At 42.8% G+C, this 24,366-nt stretch overlaps 1 protein-coding gene across 1 annotated transcript in view; it reads right to left on the bottom strand.

The window, feature by feature from the left end:
• The window catches only part of slc3a1 (solute carrier family 3 member 1), a 31,261-nt gene extending 8,448 nt beyond the window's left edge, over positions 1 to 22,813 (bottom strand). The window contains exons 1-5 of the mRNA XM_070888685.1: positions 22,579 to 22,813; positions 12,673 to 12,852; positions 10,472 to 10,626; positions 3,401 to 3,526; positions 1,213 to 1,332 (exon numbers count right to left, since the gene is read on the bottom strand). Of these exons, the coding sequence (XP_070744786.1) occupies positions 1,213 to 1,332; positions 3,401 to 3,526; positions 10,472 to 10,626; positions 12,673 to 12,852; positions 22,579 to 22,807 (810 nt within the window). The 5' untranslated portion in view covers positions 22,808 to 22,813. The remainder of the gene's footprint in view (positions 1 to 1,212; positions 1,333 to 3,400; positions 3,527 to 10,471; positions 10,627 to 12,672; positions 12,853 to 22,578) is intronic.
• Between the last annotated feature and the right edge of the window lie 1,553 nt (positions 22,814 to 24,366).

Raw genomic sequence — 24,366 nt, 5'->3', positions numbered from 1 at the left:
GTGTTTTTAACCATCTCCCTCTTTCCGTACACTGAACTCTCCCCCTCATTCACTCTGCATTACAATCTAGTAGTGTGTAGCGCTGCCTTTCATCTGCTACTGATAACCATTGCCATTACCTACGAATCCTTGTCCCACTTCCCTTTTTCCAGGTGCATCAGAAGTCCCAGGGCAAGCTGCAATGGATGCTGAGGAGGGGATCGCTCCCAAAGCTGCACCGTCACTAGAGGGAACAGTCCTGCATGACGTGTTGCTGGTCATCACACACCATTTAGACTTTCAGAAAGTGGAAGACCTTGAGATTTAGCATCTTCCAAGAGAGCCCACATGGTAACGTGTGTGCAGTCAATGATGCCCTGGACTTAGGAGAAACCTATAATTTGTACAAACCCCTACTCTTTCCAGTTGTCCATGGGAAAAGTGAGAAATGTGTTTGCTCTGGACAACATGGCATTAGTCACTTGCCTGATGCAAGCATGAATTGCAGACTGACTAATGTTGCTGATGGCCCCTGTTGCAGCCTGGAAGGATATGGAGGCAAGGAAGTTCAGGGAACCAGCGACTTTGATTGGGACAGTCAAGGCTGTGGTTGCAAGAGATGACACTATACTGTCACTGCCTTTCTGGAGAAGCACAGCCTCCTTATGCAGTACTCCTCTGAGAACTGCTGGTATGAAAACTCTGGGAGGGTAAGGATTACTGCAAACTCTTTTCCTACTACCTACTCCCCCTGCAACTGCAGCTGTGTGTGTGCCCTTTCCTGCTGCTCCTTCTTTAGCCCCAGTGGAATTCCCAGCAGGACCCGCATGGTGGCAATGATGGGTTGCTAAAAGTCCCTTGTCAATTGTCAACGGTATAGAAGCAGAAGCCTCTACATAGCTAAAAGTGATGTTTCACAAACAAAAGGTCTGCAAAAACGTTCCAGCAATTTATCCAAGAACAGCTAAGGGTCCCTTTAAGTATAGTTGAAAATGATGTCCTCCTCAACAATAGCCATGAATCTCCTTCTCCAACTGCAGTCTTTCACTTTAAAGTTTATGTAAGTTTTCAATTTTTGCCATTATTTTAAGAACACTTTGTGACTTTAATATCATATCTACACTTATGTTCTTCAACTTTTCCCCTTCCATCTTTATCTGGAACTCTGATCAGGTCCTGCAATTCGAGTTCCATGATGTTTACCAGTTGTAAATAAAAAGTCAGGAAGCTCACCGGGTTCTGTGTTAAGTTAACTTGAGGCTCATTTCTTAGACCTTTAGCTTCCAGAAGATATTTGACTGCATCCACCCTGAAACCATCAACCCCTTTCTTCAGCCAAAATCGTAATACGTTCTTGAAATAGCAGAAAAATTATAATTAAAATACAAATGTATCACATATTTTTCATGAAGATACTAAATGAAAATTGCCCTGTCAATTCTGCACTCAACAGAAAATACAAGGGTATAACTAACATAGCTGTGACTAACCCAAGGCGGCGCCCAACTAACCTGCGAGAGAATACCATCAGCTAGCCACAGCAGTAACGGAATCGAGGAGGGTGATTAGATCAACGTCATCGGAGTCCAGCTGGCCAATTGGAGTGTGGACGAGACCAGTAGCGGGGTCGGGACCCAGGTGCAGGAGGAGCGGCGAGGCCTGGAGATCGAGACCAGCGGGGAACGGCGATCGGAGGTGGCGTGGAGCATAGGTTGGGACCGGCGGTGATCGGAGGTGGTGTGGAGCGGAGGTCGGGACCAGTGGTGATCGGTGATCGGAGGCGGCATGGAGCGGAGGAGCGATGAGGTCAGGGCACAGGAGCAGCAAGGTTGGGGCCCAGAAGTGGCAGGGTCGAGGTCCAGGAGCAACAGGGTTGGGGCTCCGGAGGGGGAAGGTTGGGGCCCAGGAGCTGAGCGAGGTCTGGGCCCAGGAACGGCGAGGTTGAGGCCCAGGAGCAGCGAGGTCGGGGCCCAGGAGGTGGAAGGTCAGGGACCAGGAGCAGTGGGGTCAAGGTCCAGGAGAGCCGGGTTTCGGGGCCGAGGAGCGAGCTGGAGTCCTGCAGCGCGGTCGAGGCCCAGAAGTGGCGCAGCGTGTACCAGCAATGGGCTCGGGGCCCAGGAAAGATGCAGCATGGGCCAACAGCGAGGCTGTGAGGCCCACACTGCATCCTATCAATCCCAGGGACAGTAGGAGTATGTGTGTGTACTAGGCCCATGCGCGGAGCTTGGTCTCCAGTCGTCTTGGATCTCCTTGCCACCTTCTGTCTAGCCCGTGTGGTGGCTGATGTTCAAAGGCCATCCCACGTTAAAATAATTCACGCACAGGCATCTTCCATTCTTCAAAATGAAGTTCAGGATCTGGAATGTCAGGTCCCTCATGGAAACACCTGAAAAATTATTTTTCTGGTGGGGAAGCAGGTCATCCTCGACCCCGAGGAACTATCTAATATTATACTAAACCAAGAGAGCAGTTAGTCAACCTGTAATTAACCAATTGGTGAGAAAGCTTCTTTGCCAGTTTCACCTTCATCTCTGTGAAGGATTTCAGCAGAGCTGAATTCAGGAGCTTTTTGTGGGAGGAATTGTGGGCACTCTATGATACTCCTTGTTGGAGTCACAATTCAGAGCACCAACATGTCACCCTCAGTGCATGTTAAATAAGTTTAAAACCATGAAGTAGCATCCCAGTAGTTCAATTGGTAAAATCCCTGTTCAGTGTGGTACTGAGTCATTCAGATCAAGAAGGTCCTAGATTCAAACTCGTGTGACATCACCCCGTCATTATTACCTCATTTAAATATGGCTTGTTGACCTGAATTAATGGCGGAAAATTAAACACGCACAAAAATGGATGGGGTTCTTGCAGAATCGATTCCTGCCCCATATTCCATTTCTATCTGCTGAAATATACTCTGAATATCGGGCATAAGTGGAAAATCCAGGTGGACAGTTGGCATGCATAATACTGCACTCAGTGGAAACTAAGGCTATCTTTCAGCCGATGTAGTTTTGACGATTCACTCAGGCTGAATTTGGTTAAAAGTAGATTTATTTCTGATTTCTATAGCATTTAGCACCTGGTTTCTTTATTTTCTAATGCAGAGAAATGGAAGAACTGGATTCATCATCATCATAGGCAGTCCCTCGAAGCGAGGATGAATTGCTTCAAGCCAAAAAGGGATGAGTTCACAGGTGTTTCGGGTCCCGAACTACATCTTGGAGGGTGGAAGACGCTTGTGCGTGGATTTTTTTAACGTGTGGTGGCCGTTGCACACCAGCCACCAAACGGGAAGTACTGGATTAACATACATTCTAAATATTGATTTTAGATAATGAAGCTACCTTGAATCTGTGCTCCAATTTTATCTGGTCAACAATATAACTTGATTTAAACCATAGGTTCAAAACCAATAGCTACTTACTTTCATTTCTTCCTGCACGTCAACATTTCTGTAATTCAAATCGGGTTGTTCCTTCAAGAACTGATGTAAATAACACTGTCCCCGAACCTCATCATACTGCCAAGCAGAATAACCGAACAAACTAACCTGAAAAAAATAAAATGGACAGTTGCTAATGTTCTGCCTGGAATGTAAATTGTAGACTGGTACATGATAATCCACTGCAATAACTCTTAATGGGAGTGTTCTCACTATTAGAATCCCTTTAAAAAATCCCATGAATTTTCATTATCTCTATCAGTTTTTGTTTTGTTTCTGACTATTTCAGCTGATTTTTATGTAAAGAACGGGTGCCAATGACATGAACGCGAGTATTTGTTTTTAAGAATATACTGTGCCTTAAATTTTATGGCAACTGAAACAACGTTTGCTCTCATTATCTGGGCTGGAAGAAGAGCGATTGTTACATAGAACTACATAGAAATTACAACACAGAAATAGGCTTACAGCCCAACCAGTACTTGTTGATGTTTATTTTTCACCCAATAAGTAGTCAAAATCCCATGTGTCTGCTTGTTCCCATAATGGTTATTTCCCCCTTTCCTTCAACCACCTATCTAGCCTATTCTTAAAAGTTGACATGGTCTCTGCTTCAATCACTAACTCTGGTGGTGCATTTCAGTCTCATAGCACTGTAAAAACATTATCCTGCTCTCTGTCCTAAATCTCTTAAACTTATATCTATCTAGGTTATCCCACTCCTTCATTATTTTAAACACTTCGATCAAATCACCCTTTAAACTCCTCTGCTCGAACAAAACAGCCCGTGTTTCAAGCTTTTCTTTGTATTTGCATTTCTTCATACCAGCCAGCAAAGCAGTGAATCTGTTCTGTATCATTTATATTGCCTCAACATTCTTCCTGCAAGAGGTGGAGCTCAAATCTACACTCAGTACTCCAACCGTGGTCTTGCTAAGGTTTTATATAGAATCATAGAATGGTTACAGCACAGAAGAAGACCATTCAGCCGATCGAGCCCGTACCGACTCTCAGCTAGTCCAACTCCCCTGCCCTTTCCTCGTAGCCCTGCAATTTTTTTCCTTCAGATACTTATCCAACTCCCTTTTGAAAGATAAAATTGAGTCTGCCTCCACCATCCTTTCAGGCAATGCCTTCCAGTTCTTAACCACACGCTGCGTAAAAAGGTTTTTTCTTACGTCTTCTTTGGTTCTTTTGCCAATATGTGTCCTCTGGTTCGTGACCTTTCTGCCAATGGGAACAGTTTCTCTCTATCTACCCTGTCCAGACCCCTCATGATTTGAACACATCGATCAAATCTCCTCTCAATCTTTATGCTCGAAGGAAAACAACCCCAGCTTCTCCAGTCTACCCATGTAACTGAAGTCCCTCATCCTGGAATCATTCTTGTAAATCTTTTCTGCACCCTCTCTAAGGTCTTCACATTCTTCCTAAAGTGTGGTACCCAGAATTAGACACAGTACTCCAGTTAGAGCCGAACCAATGTTTTATACAGGTTCATAATAATTTCCACACTTTTGTATATACCTCTATTTATGAAGTCCAGGATCCCGTAAGCCTTTTTAACTGCTTTCTCAACCTGTCCTGCCCGTCAACGATTTAAGCACACAAATCCCAGGTCTCTCTGTTCATGCACCCCCATTAGGATTGTACCATTTAGTTTATATGTCCCCTCCTCATTTTTTCTACCAAAATGCATCATTTCACACTTTTCTGCATTAAATTTCATTAGCCACGTGTCTGCCCATTTCACCAGCCTGTCTATGTCTTCCTGAAGTCTATCACTTTTCTCCTCGCTGTTCACTATACTTCCAAATTTTGTGTCATCTGCAAATTTTGAAATTCTGCCCTGTACACCTCGGTCATAAATCCATCACTAAATATCAGCTGTTATATTCTATACCTCTTGCCAGAAAAACCCAGTTTTCCATTAGTTCTTTTATGGCAGTATCCACTTGAAGTGCTTCTGAAAATGGTTTGTGAACCTAAACCTCCAAATCCCTTTTCTCTTCCATATCACCCAGCCTTCCTCCATTCAAAGTACATTTTCTTAAGGTTTTCTGAACATAACGGCAATAGTAAAAATCATTAAATGAATGGGTTACCAACCCTCGAGCCCTCTGTCCTTGCAAACTACTGCCCCATCTCCAACCTCCCTTTCCTCACCAAAGTCCTTGAACAAGTTGTCGCCTCTCAAATCCATGCCTATCTTTCTCGGAACTCCATGTTTGAATCCCTCCAATCAGGTTTCTGCCCTTGCCACAGTACTGAAATGACTCTCATCAAAGTCACAAATGATATCCTTTGTGCCTGTGACAAAGGTAAACTATCCGTCCTGGTCCTTCTAGACTGGTCTGCAGCTTTTGACATGGTTAACCACTCCATCCTTCTCCAATGCCTCTCCACCGTCGTCCAGTTGGGTGGGACTACAATGGCTTCTCTCCCCAAAATAGCGATAAGACAAATAGGGCTATAGTACAAAATAATGTTAAGATATCTACTCATGTTAAAAAGACAAATCTAAAAGCACTATATCTGAATGCACGAAGTATCCGTAATAAGGTAGATGAATTAACAGCGCAAATAGATGTAAACGGATACAATATAGTTGCAATTACGGAGACATGGTTGCAGGGTGACCAGGGTTGGGAACTGAATATCCAAGGATATTCGATATTTAGGAAGAAAAGGCAAAAAGGAAAAGAGGGTTGTGTGGCATTGTTAGTAAAGGATGAAATCCGAGCAATAGAAGAAAGGATATTGGCTCAGAAAATCAAGATGTAGAATCAGTCTGGGTGGAGCTAAAAGGCAGAAAACATTGGTGGGAGTTGTCTATCGGCCTCCAAACAGTAGTAGTAATGTAGGGGATGGTATCAAACAGAAAATTAGAGATGCCTGTAACAAGGGTACTATAGTAATCGCAGGTGACTCTAATCTACATATAGACTGGCCAAACCAAATTAGTAATAATACTGTGGAAGATGAATTCCTGGATTGTGTACAAGATGGTTTTTTAGACTAGTATGTTGAGGAGCCTACTAGGGAACAGGCTATCCTACATTGGCTATTGAGCAATGAGAACGGGTTAATTAACAGTCTTGTTGTGTGGGGTCCTTTAGGGAAGAGTGACCATAACATGAATGAATTCTTTATTAACATGGAAAGTGAAGTAGTCCAATCTGAAACTAGGATCCTAAATCTAAACAAAGGATACTACAAAGGTATGAGGAATGAAATGGCTATGATAGATTGGGAAGATTCATTAACCGATAAGGGAATAAGGGGTTATGGGGAGCGGGCAGGGAATTGGACCGGAGTGATGATCGTATTAAATGGCGGAGCAGGCTCAAGGGGCCAAAATGGCCTACTCCTGGACCTGTTTCTTATGTTCTTATGTTCTTATTAAAAGGCATGATGGTGGATAGTCAATGGCTAACATTTAAGGAACGAATGTATGAATTGCATCAGTTCTACATTCCTTTCTGATGTAAAAATACAAAAGGAAAAGTGGCCCAACCATGGCTAACAAAAGAAATTAAGGATAGTATTAGATCAAAAGAGGAGTCAAACAAAGTTGCCAGAAAAAGTAGCAAGCCTGAGGATTGAGAGCAGTTTGGAATTCAGCAAAAAAGGACCAAGAGATTGATTAAGAGGGGAAAAATAGAGTATGAGAGTAAACTTGCAAGGAACTAAAAACCAACTGCAAAAGTTTCTACAAGTACGTAAAAAGAAAAAGATTAGTGAAGACAAATGTAGGTCCTTTACAGTCAGAAATGGGAGAATTTATAAAGGGGAACAAGGATATGGCAGAACAATTAAATAAATACTTTGGATCTGTCTTCACGGAAGAGGACACAAATAACGTCCCAGAAATGCGAGGGAACCAAGGGTCTAGTGAGCAAGAAGAATTAAAGGAAATGATTATTAGTCAGAAAATAGTGCTGGAGAAACTAATGGGACTGAAGGCCGATAAATCCTATGGGGCTGATGATCTGCATCCCAGAGTACTAAAAGAGGTAGCCATGGAAATAGTGGTTGTCATCTTCCAAAATTCTATAGATTATGGAACAGTTCCTGCAGATTGGCAAATGTGACCCCACTATTTAAAAAAGGAGGAAGAGAGAAAACAGGGAACTACAGGCCGGTTAGCCTGACATCAGTGGTAGGGAAAATGCTAGAGAATGTGATAATGGGACACTTAGAAAATATCAACCAGATTAGACAAAGTCAACATGGGTTTATGAAAGGAAAATTGTGTTTGACAAACGTACTGGAGTTTTTTGAGGAAGTAACTGATAGACTAGATAAGGGAGATGTAGTGTCTTTGGATTTTCAGAAAGCCTTTGATAAAGTCCCACATAAGAGGTTAATGTGCAAAATTAAAGCACATAGGATTAGGGGTAATATACTGGCACGAAAATTGGTTAACTGACAGGAAACAGAGAGTAGGAATAATCGGGTCTTTTTCGGAGTGGCGGGCAGTGACCAGTGGGGTACCACAGGGATCAGTGCTTGAGCCCCAGCTATTCACAATATATATAAATGATTTGTAATGTAGCCAAGTTTGCTGATGATACAAAGATGGGTGGGAAAGCAAATTGTGAGAAGGACACAAAAAATTTGCAAAGGGATATAAACAGGTTGAGTGAGTGGGCAAACACATGGCAGATGCAGTATAAATGTAAAGTTATCCACTTTGACAGAAAAAACATAAAGACAAAGTTTTATTTAAATGATGATAGCTTGGGAAATGTCGATGTATAAAGGGACCTGGGTGTCCTTGTACATCAGTCATTGAAAGCAAACATGTAAATGCAGCAAGCAGTTAGGAAGGCAAATGGTATGTTGGCCTTCATTGCAAGAGGATTTGAGTGCAGGAGCAACGATGTCGTATTACAGTTATACCATACTTGGTATAACTGTAGTGAGACCACACTTGAAGTATTGTGTGCAGTTTTCGTCTCCTTACCTAAGAAAGGAAATTCTTGCCACAGAGGGAGTGCAGTGAAGGTTCACCAGACTGATTCCTGGGATGGCAGGACTGAAACGTATACAATTCTGACGGGGTTGGATAGATTGGATATTGGGAGGATGTTTCCCCTGGCTGGGAAGTCTAGAACAAGGGGTCACAGTCTCAGGATATGGGGTAGGAAATTTAGGATCGAGATGAGGAGACATTTTTTCACTCAGAGGATGGTGAACCTGTGGAATTCTTTACCAGAGAAGGCTGTGGAGGCCAAGTCACTGAATATATTTTGGAAGGAGAAAGATAGATTTCTAGACACAAAAGCCATCAAGGGGTATGGGGAAAAAGCAGGAATATGGTGTTGAGATAGAGGATCAGCCATGATCATATTGAATGGCGGTACAGGCTCGAAAGGCCGAATAGCCTACTACTGCTCCTATTTTCTATGTTGCTGCTTCTATTCCCACATTGGGAATATTCCCACTCTGGTGTCCACCAAGGTTCTATCCTTGGCCTCCTCCTATTTCTCATCTACATGCTGCCCCTTGGTGACATCATCCAAAAATATAGCATCAATTTCCACATGTACGCTGATGACACCCAGCTCTACCTCACCACGTCTCTTAACTCCTCCACTGTCTCTAAATTGTCAGACTGCTTGTCTGACATCCAGTTCTGGATGAGCAGAAATTTTCTCCATTTAAATATTTGGAAGACCGAAGCCATTGTTTTCAGTCACTGCCACAAACTCCGTTCCCTAGTCACTGACTCCATCCCCCTCCTTAAAATCTGTCTGAGGCTGAACCACACTGTTCGCAACCTTGGTGTCATATTTGACCCTGAAATGAGCTTCTGACCATATATCTGCATAACTAAGATCGCCTATTTCCACCTCCATAACATCGCCCGTCTCCGCCCTTGCCTCAGCTCATCCGCTGCTGAAGCCCTCATCCATGCCTTCGTTACCTCTAGACTTGACTACTCCACCGCACTCCTGGCTGGCCCACATTCTACCCTACGTAAACTTGAATCGAAAACTCGGCTGCCTGTGTCATAACTTGCACCAAGTCCCGCTCACCCATCACCACTGCACTCACTGACCTACATTGGCTCCCGGTTAAGCAACGCCTTGATTTCAAAATTCTCATGCTTGTTTTCAAATCCCTCCATGGCCTCGCTCCTCCCTACCGTTATGATCTCCTCCAGCCCCACAACCCTCCGAGATGTCTGCACTCCTCTAATTCTGCCCCCTTGAGCATTCCTGATTATAATCGCTCAACCATTGGTGCTCTGCCTTCTGTTGCCTAGGCCCTAAGTTCTGGAATTCCCTGCCTAAACTGCTCCACCTCTCTATCTCTCTCTCCTCCTTTTAAGATGCTCCTTAAAACCTACCTTTCGACCAAGCTTTTGGTCACCTGTTCTAATTTCTCCTTATGTGGCTCGGTGTCAAATTATTTGTCTTACAACCCTCCTTTGAAGCCCCTTGGGATGTTTTACTACATTAAAGGCATTGTTGTTGTTGTTACCATCAGCATTAAAATCAGAATATCTAGGCCAAAGTGTTTTCCAAGATCAGCAATACTGAAATTTGTTTTCTGGAGCTTGGTTAGAAAATCTTGTTGGGCTGACCTGGTAACTGAATATCTGAGCCATAATGACCAGGGTGATCTCATGTTTGATCCACAATCTGTGCTTAATTAACTACTCTTACTTGGGCCACAATGGCCCCTCGCTTAGGAAGGGGAAAATCAGCTCCTGTCATTATCCAACAACCTTCACTGGAAACGTATATGTATGACTTCGGATGAGGACAAGATGAGGTTTAGTTGTGATGCCCCTTCCATGTTCAAAAAGACTGCTGACACTCACTGTCAAAGCCCACACATGAATAGTGGTCATTTGGGCTGAATACCAGAAGGTAACCAATGCTTGTGGAACAATATTTCATCAAGATGTTAATGCCTACAGGAAAGGATGGGAGGGAAGCAAATCAGCAATAGAGATAAAGATAATCTTGATATACTTTTGTTATTATAGATGAAGAAAGCATAGAGAAATTAATAAAAAAATAGGCTTGACATTATTACCCAGTTGTTGGGGTTAGTGGTTTTGTTCATTTCGTGTTTACAGTCCACCCAGATGTAGTAATCAGTGTATTTTCCTGTTCGGTTCCGACTAAGTTGAAACCACTGGTGTTTGTTACTGGTGTGATTTGGAATGAAATCCATTATCAGTTTCAAACCTTTTAAAAAGTATATGAAAAGCATTTCAGTAAAATTAAATCCTTTACAAGTAAGTCAAGTTACACATTTTCATAATTAGTCGCCAAGAGCGTGTTAAAACCTATAATGCAGGAAAGCCACTTTGGCTCAGAACCAGAACCTTTGATGTCAGTGGGGTGATTCTCCTGCCTTTACAGCATAAAGCAGCCTTTTGATTTTTTTTTAAACAGGGAAAAATTCTGCCCCCATCTGTACATCTTTGTACTTAAATAGAAATGTAAAAACACAATGGGGATTGGACAAGAAAGTGGAGTTGAGGTCGAAGATCAGCCATGATTTTATTGAATGGCGGAACAGGCTCGAAGGGTCATATGGTCTACTCCTGCTCCTAATTCTTATGTTCTTATGTTCTTATGTTCTTATGCAGGTCTTCTTACTTACCGTTGGGGTTAGACCTCACATAGCGGTCCTTCCCCCAGCTGCCGCTGACTCCCGCCCGCACCAAACTGGCAGCTCGCCGGGCGGGAGGACATTTACACACCTTGCGCGCCAGCGGCCATCAGCGGGCGGTTCCCAGCGGTATTCTCCTCCCGCCGGCGGGAGACCTCCACGAAAATGGCACCGAGAGGAGACCATCCAAAAAACTCGTCAGCAGCTGGCGGCAATGGGCAGTAAGGTCACCAAGTTCGGGTCCCCAGCGTGTTCATCCTTTCCTGATATGTATACCCTCGTATTTCAGGTACCACCTTTGTAAATCTGTCCTGCACCCTCTCCAGTGCCTCTATATCCTTTTTATAATATGGCGACCAGAACTGTATGCAGTACTCTAAGTGTGGCCTAACCAAGGTTCGATACAGGTTTAGCGTAACTTCCTTACTTTTCAATTCTATACCCCTAGTGCTTGGTTTGCTTTTTTCATGGCCTTGCTGACCTGTGTTGCAACTTTTAGTGATTTGTGTGTTTGTACTCCGAGATCCCTTTGTTCCTCTACCCCACCTAGACTCGCACCTTCTAAGTAATAAGTGACCTCCTTGTTCTTCCTACCAAAATGTAATACCTCACATTTGTGTTGAATTTCATTTGCCAATTATATGCCCATTCTTCAAGTTTATTAATGTCCTCCTGTAATTTGTTGCAATCCTCCTCAGTATTGACTATCCTCCCAATTTGGTGTCATCTGCAAATTTAGAGTTGTGTTTCTGATTCCAAAGTCTAAATCGTGAATATAAATTGTGAACAATTACTTTGGTAACATTTATAGTTTTAATTGCATGTTTTTTAAAATGGGTGATAGCAAGTCGGCATCCATTTTACATCTCTCCCAATTTTGACTTAAATGTAGATAAAAATCGGGATGATGTAAAATGGGCTGCCGACTCAGTATCACATGTTTTACACTATTGCACAAAGTCAAGATCTACCCCCACTTGTTAATTCCTACTTTAGGGACATTAATTTCCTTTCCTGACCTTCCCTGAAAAAATAAATCATGCAGTGTTTATAAATATTTCTATGACTATCAATCCTGCTTGGTCAGTGAATCCCCTCGATTTAGTATTGGTAAATAATTATATATGGGCACAGTTATATAGGCACTTTCATGTTAATGCACAGTGGCTTTTATAGCACACAGGGTGAAAGCAGCACAATTGCTCCAGAGATGATTTGCAATCTGACTCTGAAACAGAACAGTGTAAGATTCTTTGAGGGAGGCGAGCTGCCAGGTTCTGGAGTATAACTCCAATGTGGCAACAATCAAGACAGATTTTTTTTTAAATGCAACTAGTCCAGTGGACTTTATAAGCTTACTGTAGAATATTTTCACACTTTCAAAACATTAAAAATTTACCGCCAGGGAGTAGAATTCTACACACACACACACACACACACACACACACATAAGCAAACATGACCACAACTCTCTCCTGGTAGGTGGAGCACAATTTGCAGTCAGACAACATGAATCTTGTCAGTTGTGTTTTGCATTATACAGCAACCAGTCAGACTGGGATTCCAATATAACGGCAGCCTAAAAATAAGCCTGAATTCTTTCAATCTACTCCCACCTTTGTTGTGTGCAGCTTCTAAGAGATTGTCAAACTCTTCCATAGTTCCAAATATTGGATCGATGTCTTCAAAATCTTCTACATCATATCCAAAATCTTTCATTGGAGACTTGTACACCGGACTTATCCATATAGCTTTGATGTTTAAATCCACAAAGTAATCCAATTTTTCTTTAATGCCTGGTAACAACACACAAAATATATTTGAATGTGTTTCTCTTTCTTTTACAATTGATGCAGAATCTAGATTGTAATTACAAAAGAATGATAAAATTATAATAACACTTGTATTTATATTAGAACTGATTCTCCAATCCCAAGGAAAATGGCCCCGAAATCTTGCTGCTCCTACACTGGAGTGGGATAATCATTTGCATATTGCACAATTTCTTTTGCATTTTCCATGAGCACAGGGAGCACATTGCCAGCATGGTTGTAGGGCAACTGGAATGCAGTAAATCCCATTTATTTGGATACAGGCATGTGATTGACCTCAGTGAATAGAATGGTTCTGCATCCAGAACCAAGTGTCAGAATTGCCCCCTTCACAGAGGAAGCTCTGAATATGCAGCTACAGGAAGTGCATTTTGGGGGTTAAGTAGAACTCCACTGTCTGAGGCTATGTGCAGCAATCAGGGAAGAAGATAGGCATTTCTGTGTGAAGGGCCTCCCAAGATGATGTCCCTCCTAAAAGATGAGCAGGAAGCTGGATAGGAGAGAGGAAAGAGAGTAGGAATTAAGTGCAGCGTATCAGAGTTGGCAATAGATAGTGATGCCCCACAGGGTTTGATTCTGGGATTTCTTCTATTCACTGTTGGCATTAATGTTTTGGATATAGTGGTAGAAGGAGTGGTGTCTAATTTTCAGGAGATATTAAAATAGGAAGCATGGTAAATATTTCTGAGAACCAAAGGAAGCTGCAGCGAGATAGTGATAAAATTGTGAAACTGACCAAAAAAGTGGCCTCACATAACTATTTGTTTTGTCACCAAGTCCACATGGCACTTCAAATTACAAGCTGTCTGTTCACATAATGTAGGGTGGCCATTGGGATGCATCTCATGTTACATCCATATGATGCAAACATTTGTTTTAAAGGGGAAGACTACCCACAACTGCCAAGAGAGAACCCACACTGGTGACTGCTCAGCCAACCTGCATTACCTCAGTGGCCATGAGATGTTTTATCCAGAAATCAGAGAGGTAAATACTTCAGAGGGTGAGGAAGAATATATAAATTGGGATTGCAATGGTGAATCTACATAAACCTTTAGTAAGACCTTAGTTGCAGTATTTTGTGCAGTTTTGGGTCCCACACTATATGAAAGAAGTTCAGGCAATACAGTCAGTAGAGTGCTGATTGATGAGGATGCTGTCTGGTATGAGGAAATACAAATTTAAGGAAAAACATTAAAAATTAGGTCTGTTTTCATTAGAACAGAGAAGATTGTGGGTTGATTTTTGGAGATATTTAACATTTTGAAGGAATGGGAAAGAGCATATGATAACAGACAATTTGTATTGGTTGAGTGATCTAGAATGGGAGTACTTAGATAAAAGATTAAATCAAAGATTTAGAACAGAGAGCAGGAGAAACTGTTTTTATACCAAGTGTGGAATGCATTACCAGAGTTAATGATTGAAGCAAAGACCATGTTAAAATTTAAGATTACGTTTAAATAGGTAGTTGAAGGAAAGGCAGCTAATGGGATCTGGAAATAGGGAAGGTACATACGATTTAAGACTACTGCTCACTTGGAGCACAAACACAGATATGGTTGGGTCAAGCAGATTGTTTCTGTGAGTAATTTCCATGTAATTTTAGGATCATCTGTCAAACTTTCCAGACCCTGCAAGCACCAGCTTACATACATTTGCCTCGGGGGAATGTGAAAGGGAGTGTCACAAGGTATTATCTGGTGAGGTACCCTACTTAAGTGGAGATGGCAGTAGGTGAGCAGCATAAGAGGAAGGTGGGGCTGAGGACAGATGTGCTCCTGTCACAAATGCTTACCTCATACGGGCTGCATACAGAGCTGATCTTATTTTTTTTATTCATTCATGGGATGTGGGCGTCACTGGCAAAGCCAGCATTTATTGACCATCCCTAATTGCCCTTGAGAAAGTGGTGGTGAATCGCTTTCTTGAACCTCTGCAGTCTGTGTGGTGAAGGTATTCCCATAGTGCTGTTAGGGAGGGTGTTCTAGGATTTTGACCCAGCGATGATGAAGGAACGGTGATATATTTCCAAGTCAGGATGGTGTGTAACTTGGAGGGGAACTTGCAGGTGAGGGTTTTCCATGCACCTGCTGCCCTTGTCCTTCTAAATGGTAGAGGTTGTGGGTTTGGGAGGTGCTGCCAAAGAAACCTTGACGAGTTGCTGCAGTGCATCTTGTAGATGGTACACACTGCAGCCACGGTGCGCAGGTGGTGGAGGGAGTGAATGTTTAAGGTGGTCGATGAGGTGCCAATCAAGCGGGCTGCTTTTTTCTAGATGATGTCGAGCTTCTTGAGTGTTGTTGGAGCTGCACTCATCCAGGCAAGTGGAGAGTATTCCATCACACTCCTGACGTGTCTTGTAGATGGTGGAAAGGCTTTGGGGAGTCAGGAGGTGAGAGACTCACTGCAGAATACCCAGCCTCTGACCTGCTCTTGTTGCCACAGTATTTATATGACAGGCCCAGTTAAGTTTCTAGTCAATGCTGACCCCCAAGATGTTGATGGTGGGGAATTTGGCAATGGTAATGCCGTTGAATGTCAAGGGGTGGTGGTTAGACTCTCGCTTGCTGGAGATGGTCATTACCTGACACTTGTGTGGCGCGATTGTTATTTGCCATTTATCAGCCCAAGCCTGAATGTCATCCAGGTCTTGCTGCATGTGGACATGGACTGCTTCTTTATAGCAAAATCACTTAATGTAGTCTCTTAAGAATCGTCAAGGCTTCCTCTATGAAGGAACAGTAAACATGCAGCTGTATAGCTCCAATTTGTGCAGGAATACGTCTATTCAGGCAACCTGCAGTCCACCAACAAACAAGTGGCAAATCTATGGCGATCTGCACTGGGAATTCCCAAGGACAGAGTATCCACCCCAGATGCAGTTTCACTATTACTATCCAATCTATAGGATACTGTTACTTCTGGCCTCAAGAGATTAGATGATTGCCTTGAGAGGAGCTTGTCGCTGGGTTGATACTTCTTAGTGGTGGCCAAATACTATCCGCACTCAGACCCCTTTTTTACGCAAAGGGAACCCAGCAGCTGAGCCATGGCAGGAAGAGGCACAGATGAAGCAGTTAGCTTTCAGAGTGATAACCCATTTATCCAAACCAGTCTTTCCCATTGAGAGGACTGTAGAAGAGGCAGGTGGATGAAAGAAGCAGGTAGGGAAATTGATGACCACATGTGTGTCATCATTGAAATGCTACATCTAGGGAAACATCCCACCTGATAAAAGTGCTGCACACTCTTGCGCTGTTGCCTCTTTTCTATGGGGAAATGGCCAAAAGAATTTCCCCTGACAAACAAGGCTTCTTTGACTTGCTTAATGCATCAGTGGACAAAAGTTGTTGTGTGGCCATATCTTACTGGTGCTTGTTTGAATGGATCCGGTTGTGTAAACAATCACGTGCTGTGATGACTTTTACAGCAACAAGCAGCATTGCCCTTGTGCTCGGTCTTTTATGCAAGTCAGGGTTCAGTAGATAACACTGTTGTAGCCTACCGCGTTCAGGGCCAGAAGAGGTGAAGCCCCAGGGCTGCGTGGGTCAGCCCACACTGCAATATGTGTGCGCACTAGGTCCGTGCAGCAGAGCAGGTCTCCAGTCGTCATGGATAACCCTTGCCACTGGAACAAGACCTTGTTCTGTCAAGCCCGTGTGGTGCTGGTATGCAATGGCCACCCCACATTAAAAAAAATCCACGCACCGGCATCTTCTACCCTTCAGGATGTAGTTCAGGACCTGGAATATTAGGTCCTTCATTGAAACACCTGTGATTCATCTTTCTTTTGACGTGGAAGCAAGTCATCCTCGTTTCGAGGGACTGCCTATGATGATGAGGAGTGGAAAAGTTACTGTGGCTAAAGCAGCAAACAACAAAAAAGTAATGCAGGAACAGTAACCGAGAAACAGTAGTGTCGCAAGTCAAATATGATAGTAAAATCCAATTAAAAAGTTATTCACAGCTTTAAGATTCGAAATTCACTAACGACCAGTGTGGAAACTAAGAAGCATTTGTTCTATATGGGCGAGCAGTTCAGAAACCGTGAAGAGGCCAGTAAGCAATGGGGATTTGCTGCAGGACGAATTAAATTTGGGGTGCAGCATCCAAAAAATGTAGAAATTTCATGATCATGAAATCAGGATCACTATAATGTTGGGATACAGGCCTACCAAGCTAATTATGCAATGTTTGTGTTTAGAACGGATGTCTGAGCTCTAGGATTGCACCGTTGGGGAATCAACTTTATTGTGCCTTATAATATCTAAACATTGCAAAACCACTAAAAGCGGGGTGATGAGAGACCGCAATAAAATTTGGCAGGCTAGCTCTGGGGCTCGCCAGATTGGAGCCTTAAGATTGGGTCGAGTTGGGACAACTGCCATCAAAGCAAGTTGCGGGGGCAGGGAGAGTCGCGTTCACGATCGCAGAGGCTGGGGGCCCGATGGAGGGGGGAAGCAGTGGCCCAGATTATTTTTGTGGGTCCCGGAGGAGCAATAGTGTCCAAGGCATGGCTTAGCAGGGGGCAAGCCCAGGTCTTAGCTCTGCGATAAAGGAATGAGATCAGAGAATTATAGAATCATTACAGCACAATAGGAGGCCATTCAGCCCCTCAAGCTTGTGCCGGCTCCCTGCAAGAGCACTTTAGCTAATCTCAATCCCTCGCCCTTTCCCCGTAGCCCTGCAATTTATTTTCCTTCAGGTACTTATCTAATTACCTTTTGAAAGCCACGATTCAGTCTGCCCTCTCCACCCTTTCAGGCAGTGCATTCCAGATCATAACCACTCGCCTTTAGATCTTCTGCCAATCACCTTAAGGCTGTGTCCTCTGGTTCTCGACCCTTCTGCCATTGGGAACAGTTTCTCGCTATCTACTCTGTCCAGACCCCTCATGATTTTGAACACCTCTGTCAAATCTCCTTTCAATCTTTACTGCTCGAAAGAAAAGAATGCCAGCTCCTCCTGTTTATCCATGTAACTAATGTCCCTCAGCCCTGGAACCATTCTTATAAATCTTTTCTGCACCCTCTCTAAGGCCTTCATATCCTTCCTAAAGTGCGGTGCCCAGAATTGGACGCAATACTCCAGTTATGGCCGAACCAATATTTTATAAAAGTTAATCATAACTTCCTTGCTTTTTTACTCTATACCTCTATTTATGAAGCCCAGGATCCCGTATGCTTTTTTAACCACCTTCTCAACCTTCCCTGCCACCTTCAATGATTTGTGCCCATATACCCCCAGGTCTCTCTGTTCCTGCACCCCTTTTAGAATTGTACCCTTTAGTTTATATTGCTTCTCCTTGTTCTTCTTACGAAAATGTATCACTTCACACTTTTTTGCGTTAAACTTCATCCGCCACGTGTCTGCCCATTCCATCAGCCTGTCTATGTCCTTTTGAAGTCTATCCCTATTCTCCACACTGTTCACTATACTTTCAAGTTTGTGTCATCCGCAAATTTTTAAATAGTGCCCTGTACATCCAAGTCCAAATCATTAATATATTTCAAAAAAAGCAGTGGTCCTAGTACCGACCTCTAGGGAACACCACTGTATATCTTCCTCCAGTCTGAAAAACAACTGTTCACCACTCCTCTCTGTTTCCTGTCACTAAGTAAATTTCATATCCATGCTGCCAATGTCCCTTTTATTCCATGGGCTTCAACTTTGCTGGCAAGCCTATTATTTGGCACTTTATCAAACGCCCTTTTTAAGTACATGTACACCACATCAACCGCATTGCCCTCATCTATTCTCTCTGTTACCACACCTTAGAAATATTCAATCTTCTGCCATACATAGGTCTCCTTTCTGTTCACTAATCAGACCCACCCCCCTCTTACTACCCATTTACTATTTATATGCCCACAGAAGACTTTTGGATTCCCTTTTATGGTAGCTGTCAGTCTATTCTGATACTCCCTCTTATTTCCTTTTTCACTTCCCCACTGAACTTTGGGGAAGTTCAAGTGCAGACATCAGAGGCTCAGCCTACAAAAGGAGAGTCCTTTTGTAAGCTTTGCACCAACAGTTGTTGGGGGTATTGGACTGCCTGCCTAAGTGTTATTGCAGCATGTCTGAGAGTATGGAGAAATTACGTTCCAGCATGTGCGGCATTCTGTCCAGTGGCATGAGTGATTGACAGTATACTATGGAGCTTATGGTCACCTCTGTGGGTGCTGCAGATGACGTCTGCAAAGGAATCTGTGTCACCAGGTCTGACAGCTTAGATCAAAGCTCAGACTGGTGCATTACGGCTCTGAGCTATTCAGTATCCATCAGCTTCAAAATGCCAGTGGATCACATGGATATGGGCTGCCAAAGCCTCTCTGATCTCCTCCAATCTGCTCTCCCTCAGATCACTAGGAGTGAGCTGCTACAAGACCATGAGAGTGGCAGTGTCTGAATAGAATTGGCACAGGGTTGCCCACTCTCAGAATGACAGCAGGTCTGCTCCCGCATTACCTACTGCAGCAGTGCCCACCATAGTACATGAAAGGCATGTAGACAAGGTTGTCCTGGCTCTAGCTGAGATTCTCCAACAATTGGGTTTCTAGAATGACTCCCATTCCTCATCTCCTCACCCTCCCTGAAGGCAAAGAATGAATTTTACTAATAATTGTCAGTGTTGTAATCACTACTCAATTTGCAAAACCTTTCACAGCATTGAAATATCAATCTAAGCAAAAGTACTGACCAGTTTTTTGCACAGATGCTTCTGGCCTTCATAAGAATATAAGAAATAGGAACAGGAGTAGGCCATACGGCCCCTCGAGCCTGCTCCGCCATTTAATACGATCATGGCTGATCCGATCATGGACTCAGCTCCACTTCCCTGCCCACTCTCCATAATCCCTTACCGCCTTATCGTTTAAGAAACTGTCTATTTCTGTCTTAAATTTATTCAATGTCCCAGCTTCCACAGCTCTCTGAGGCAGCGAATTCCACAGATTTACAACCCTCTAAGAGAAGAAATTTCTCCTCATCTTAGTTTTAAATGGGCGGCCCCTTATTCTAAGATTATGTCCTCTAGTTCTAGTCTCCCCTATCAGTGGAAACATTTTCTCTGCATCCACCTCATAATCAAGCCCCCTCATAATCTTATACATTTCGATAAGATCACCTCTCATTCTTCTGAATTCCAATGAGTAGGGGCCCAACCTACTCAACCTTTCCTCATAAGTCAACCCCCTCATCTCCAGAATCAACCTAGTGAACCCTTTCTGAACTGCCTCCAAAGAAAGTATATCCTTTCGTAAATATGGAACCAAAACTGCACGCAGTATTCCAGGTGTGGCCTCAACAATACCCTGTACAACTATAGCAAGACTTCACTGCTTTTATACTCCATCCCCTTTGCAATAAAGGCCAAGATTCCATTAGCCGTCCTGATCACTTGCTGTACCTGCATACTATCCTTTTGTGTTTCATGCACAAGTACCCCCAGGTCCCGCTGTACTGCAGCACTTTGCAATCTTTCTCCATTTAAATAATAACTTGCTCTTTGATTTTTTCAGCCAAAGTGCATGACCTCACACTTTCCAACATTATACTCCATCTGCCAAATTTTTGCCCACTCACTTAGCCTGTCTTTGTCCTTTTGCAGATTTTTTGTGTCCTCCTCACACATTGCTTTTCCTCCCATCTTTGTATCGTCAGTAAACTTGGCTATGTTACCCTTCTTCCAAGTCAATAATATAGATTGTAAGCAGTTGGGGTCCCAGCATTGATCCCTGCGGCACCCCACTAGTTACTGATTGCTAACCTGAGAATGAGCCATTTATCCCGATTCTGTTTTCTGTTAGTTAGCCAATCCTCTATCCATGCTAATATATTACCCCCAACCCCGTGAACTTTTATCTTGTGCAGTAACCTTTTATGTGGCACCTTGTCAAATGCCTTCTGGAAATCCAAATACACCACATCCACTAGTTCCCCTTTATCCACACTGTTCATTACATCCTCAAAGAATTCCAGCAAATTTATCAAACTTAACTTTCCCTTCATAAATCCATGCTGAATCTGCCTGACCGAATTTTGCTTTTCCAAATGTCCTGCTACTGCTTCTGTAATAATGGACTCCAACATTTTCCCAACCACAGATGTTAGGCTAACTGGTGTATAGTTTCCTGCTTTTTGACTGCCTCCTTTTTTAAATAGGGGCGTTACAATTGCAGCTTTCCAATCTGCTGGGACCTCCCCAGAATCCAGGGAATTTTTGTAAATTATAACCAATGCATCCACAATCCCTGCTGCTCCTTCTCTTAAGACCCTAGGATGCAAGCCATCAGATCCAGGGGATTTATCTGCTTTTAGTCCCATTATCTTACTGAGTACCACTTCCTTAGTGATTGTGATTGTGTTAAGTTCCTCCCCCTCTATAGCCCCTTGACTATCCACTGTTGGGATATTGTTAGTGTCCTCTACCTAAAGACTGCTACAAAATATTTGTTCAGAGTTTTTGCTATCTCCATGTTCCCCATTACTAATTCCCCAGTCTTGTCCTCTAAGGGACCAACATTTACTTTAGCCAATCTTTTCCTTTTTATATATCTATAGAAACTCTTGCTATCTGTTTTTATATTTTGTGCTAGTTTACTTTCATAGTCTGTCTTTCCTTTCTTAATCATTTTTTAGTCCTCCTTTGCTGTCTTTTAAAAGCTTCCCAATCTTCTGTCCTCCAACTAGTTTTGACCACTTTGTATGCCCTTGTTTTTAATTGGATACCGTCCTTTATTTCTTTAGTTAGCCATGGATGACTATTTTTGCTCTTACACCCTTTCATCCTCACTAGAATATATTTTTCTTGAGAGTTGTGAAATATCTCCTTAAATGTACACCACTGTTTATCAACTGTCCTACACTTTAATCTATTTTCCCAGTCCACTTTAGCCAACTCTTCCCTCATACCTTCATAGTCTCCTTTATTTAAGCTTAGTACGCTGGTTAGAGATCCAACTTTCTCACCCTCCATCTGAATTTGAAATTCAATCATGCTATGATCACTCATTCCAAGGGGATCCTTTACTAGGAGATTGTTTATTAATCCTGTCTCATTACACAGGACCTAAGATCTAAGATAGCCTGCCCCCTGGTTGGTACCGTTACACACTGCTCAAGGAACCCATCCCTTAAGAACTCTATGAACTCTTCCTCAAGGCTATCCTGACCAATTTGATTTGTCCAATCAATATGGATCACTGCAAAAGATTGCTGGTAAGGCCCATCCCGAGGCGCTACTTCCGTTTTGGTGCTCAGAAATTGAATTTGGATCCTAATCGTGTTGTGTGACCCTGATTGGAATACCATTCTTACTCTTTTGTTAAGCTCAGGTGGCTGTCCAGGCTGTCTAGCTTATGGACATCAGGAAAATGGCACCAGCATTGCCAACGCAAACAGGATGGTAAGTATTTCCCCATGATTTTTGGCGCCCTACCACCCCGTTTACAGAGGGCGGGAGGACTGAAAATTCAGCCCTATAAATAAGTAATGAAGTTAGAGTTTCTTTTAGTGGCACCAGTGTTCCACAAATGCAAAATTAACCAATTGTAGATCTTAAAACACTTTTAACCTGAAATATGCTGGAACACACTACATTAGTGGTTGACTTTCAATGTCAGAACTACCTGTTTAGCAGAATAAATGCACAACACTAATTTTTCTTCTAGAATTATTGTTGCTTACCATTCAGGTCTCCGACACCATTCCCATCAGTGTCTTTGAAGGATCGTGGGTAGATCTGGTAGATTGGGCTGGCTTGCCACCAGTCCAGACACTTGGGAGACAGGGCAATGATGGTGATCGTACAGGCTACCAGAACCAGAGTGGCAGCCACAATTAGCCAGAAAAGAATCTCTCTGGGCAGCCTGTAACACAATTGGCTTGAATAGCGTATTAGGACTTCTTTGGGCATTCCGGCATAGGGTCCAACATCATCCGTCTGGTCGTTTTTGTCACCATTTACTGCCACGGCATAATCAGGCTTTTCTTTTCGTTTAGAAGTATCGATGGATTCACTCAAGTTGCCAGTTTTTCTTTCCTGGCCTTCATCCTCTTTAAAGGCTTGATTAGTATTGCCTTTTACCTCTTTCAGACCTACATTCACGAGATTTACTTGATCTGTCGCTAAAGACATCTTAAGAGTTGTTTTGTGATCACTCTTTTTATCTGTGCAGCTTTCAATCTGAGCAGAGTGGTGAAAGGGTTGTATTTTATACAGTCACATCCTGTATCGTTGGACTTCAAAACCTTACCCAGCACTTAACAGGTGAAAGTGCAAACAGACCAAAAATCATTAACTATGTGAAAAAGGTATATTCCTACCAATGCACACAAACACCATTTTCCATTTCTCAGTGCAGTCGATAACCTCGAATTTCAAAACTGGTCGTATGATTTTATTTTTGTTTTATAGAAATGCAGGATTTTTTAAAAACTCAAATTCTTTTAAAGAGAAAAAATATAAAAAGATACTATTTAATTTTCTTTATCTTTCTTTTGTCTCTTTCCTTTTTAATTCTGTGATACTTTCAATATGTAATTTAACTTATCCATTTGATAGCACTGCTGAAGCAAACTGCCAAGCATGCGTGAAAATCCGAATCTTGCAATCTGTCCAGAATTTTCCATTTTAAAATGCCATTTTAATTCATTTTAAATATGTATTTTAATTTTTTTTAATTTGAAGTGTAGATGTATTTTTGGGAGTATTCCCATTCATGCTTATGGGGTTTCCGTACATACGGAATCTCCATAAGTATGAATGTGGAGTCCCTTCTTTCATTCATTGGGCTGACCCATGTGATCCCAGGGGCGCTTGCGAACCGCTTGCACCCTGGGATACGTGGGCCTTATTTGCGGATACCCGGAGAGGCCTAGGAGTGTGAGTCGCCGTACCACCTGAACCACCAGGTGCGTCGGCATTTTATTTCTTGGTTGGTGGCATTTTCTCACGGGAAGCCTCCGACTGCAAATTCAGGGCCAATATAAACACAAACTGTACTTAAACTCCAGGCAAAGGTGGCAAGAAAAACATGGTCAATGCCAAATTGAAGCACTAAAATGTCCCTGCTCCTCTCTGGACAAGTAATGAACTGATTTCAGCATCACCTCCCTGTACATCGTTTCCTGACTCATTGAACAAGTTAAGCGAATGAAAGAAAAATACATATTTTTAAAAGATTTTCGAATTGAATTTGCACAAGCCGAAGTGACACAGATGTTTTAGAAAACAACTGCGTCACTGCTTCACAGCTGCTTGTGCATATGCTGTTTTTTTAAAAATCTTTTCCCCCAAATCTTCTTTTTCCTTGGCTGCTACAACTTTCAGAATGGCTCTGGAATCTCTGTACTGGTCAGTGACACTGAAACCGTTTAAGTCTCTGTGTGGGCGGGGCTGATTGGAGAGGTAAGCACCTCATGTGCTCATTTTGTTTATTGCCGTTTTTTTTCTTATCTTGCTTCTGGCTCTGT

This window comes from Pristiophorus japonicus, chromosome 9 (genome assembly GCF_044704955.1).
Source record: "Pristiophorus japonicus isolate sPriJap1 chromosome 9, sPriJap1.hap1, whole genome shotgun sequence".
NCBI lineage: Eukaryota > Metazoa > Chordata > Chondrichthyes > Pristiophoridae > Pristiophorus > Pristiophorus japonicus.
The sequence above is the reverse complement of the archived record's forward strand: the minus strand, read 5'-3'. Positions and strand labels throughout refer to the sequence as shown.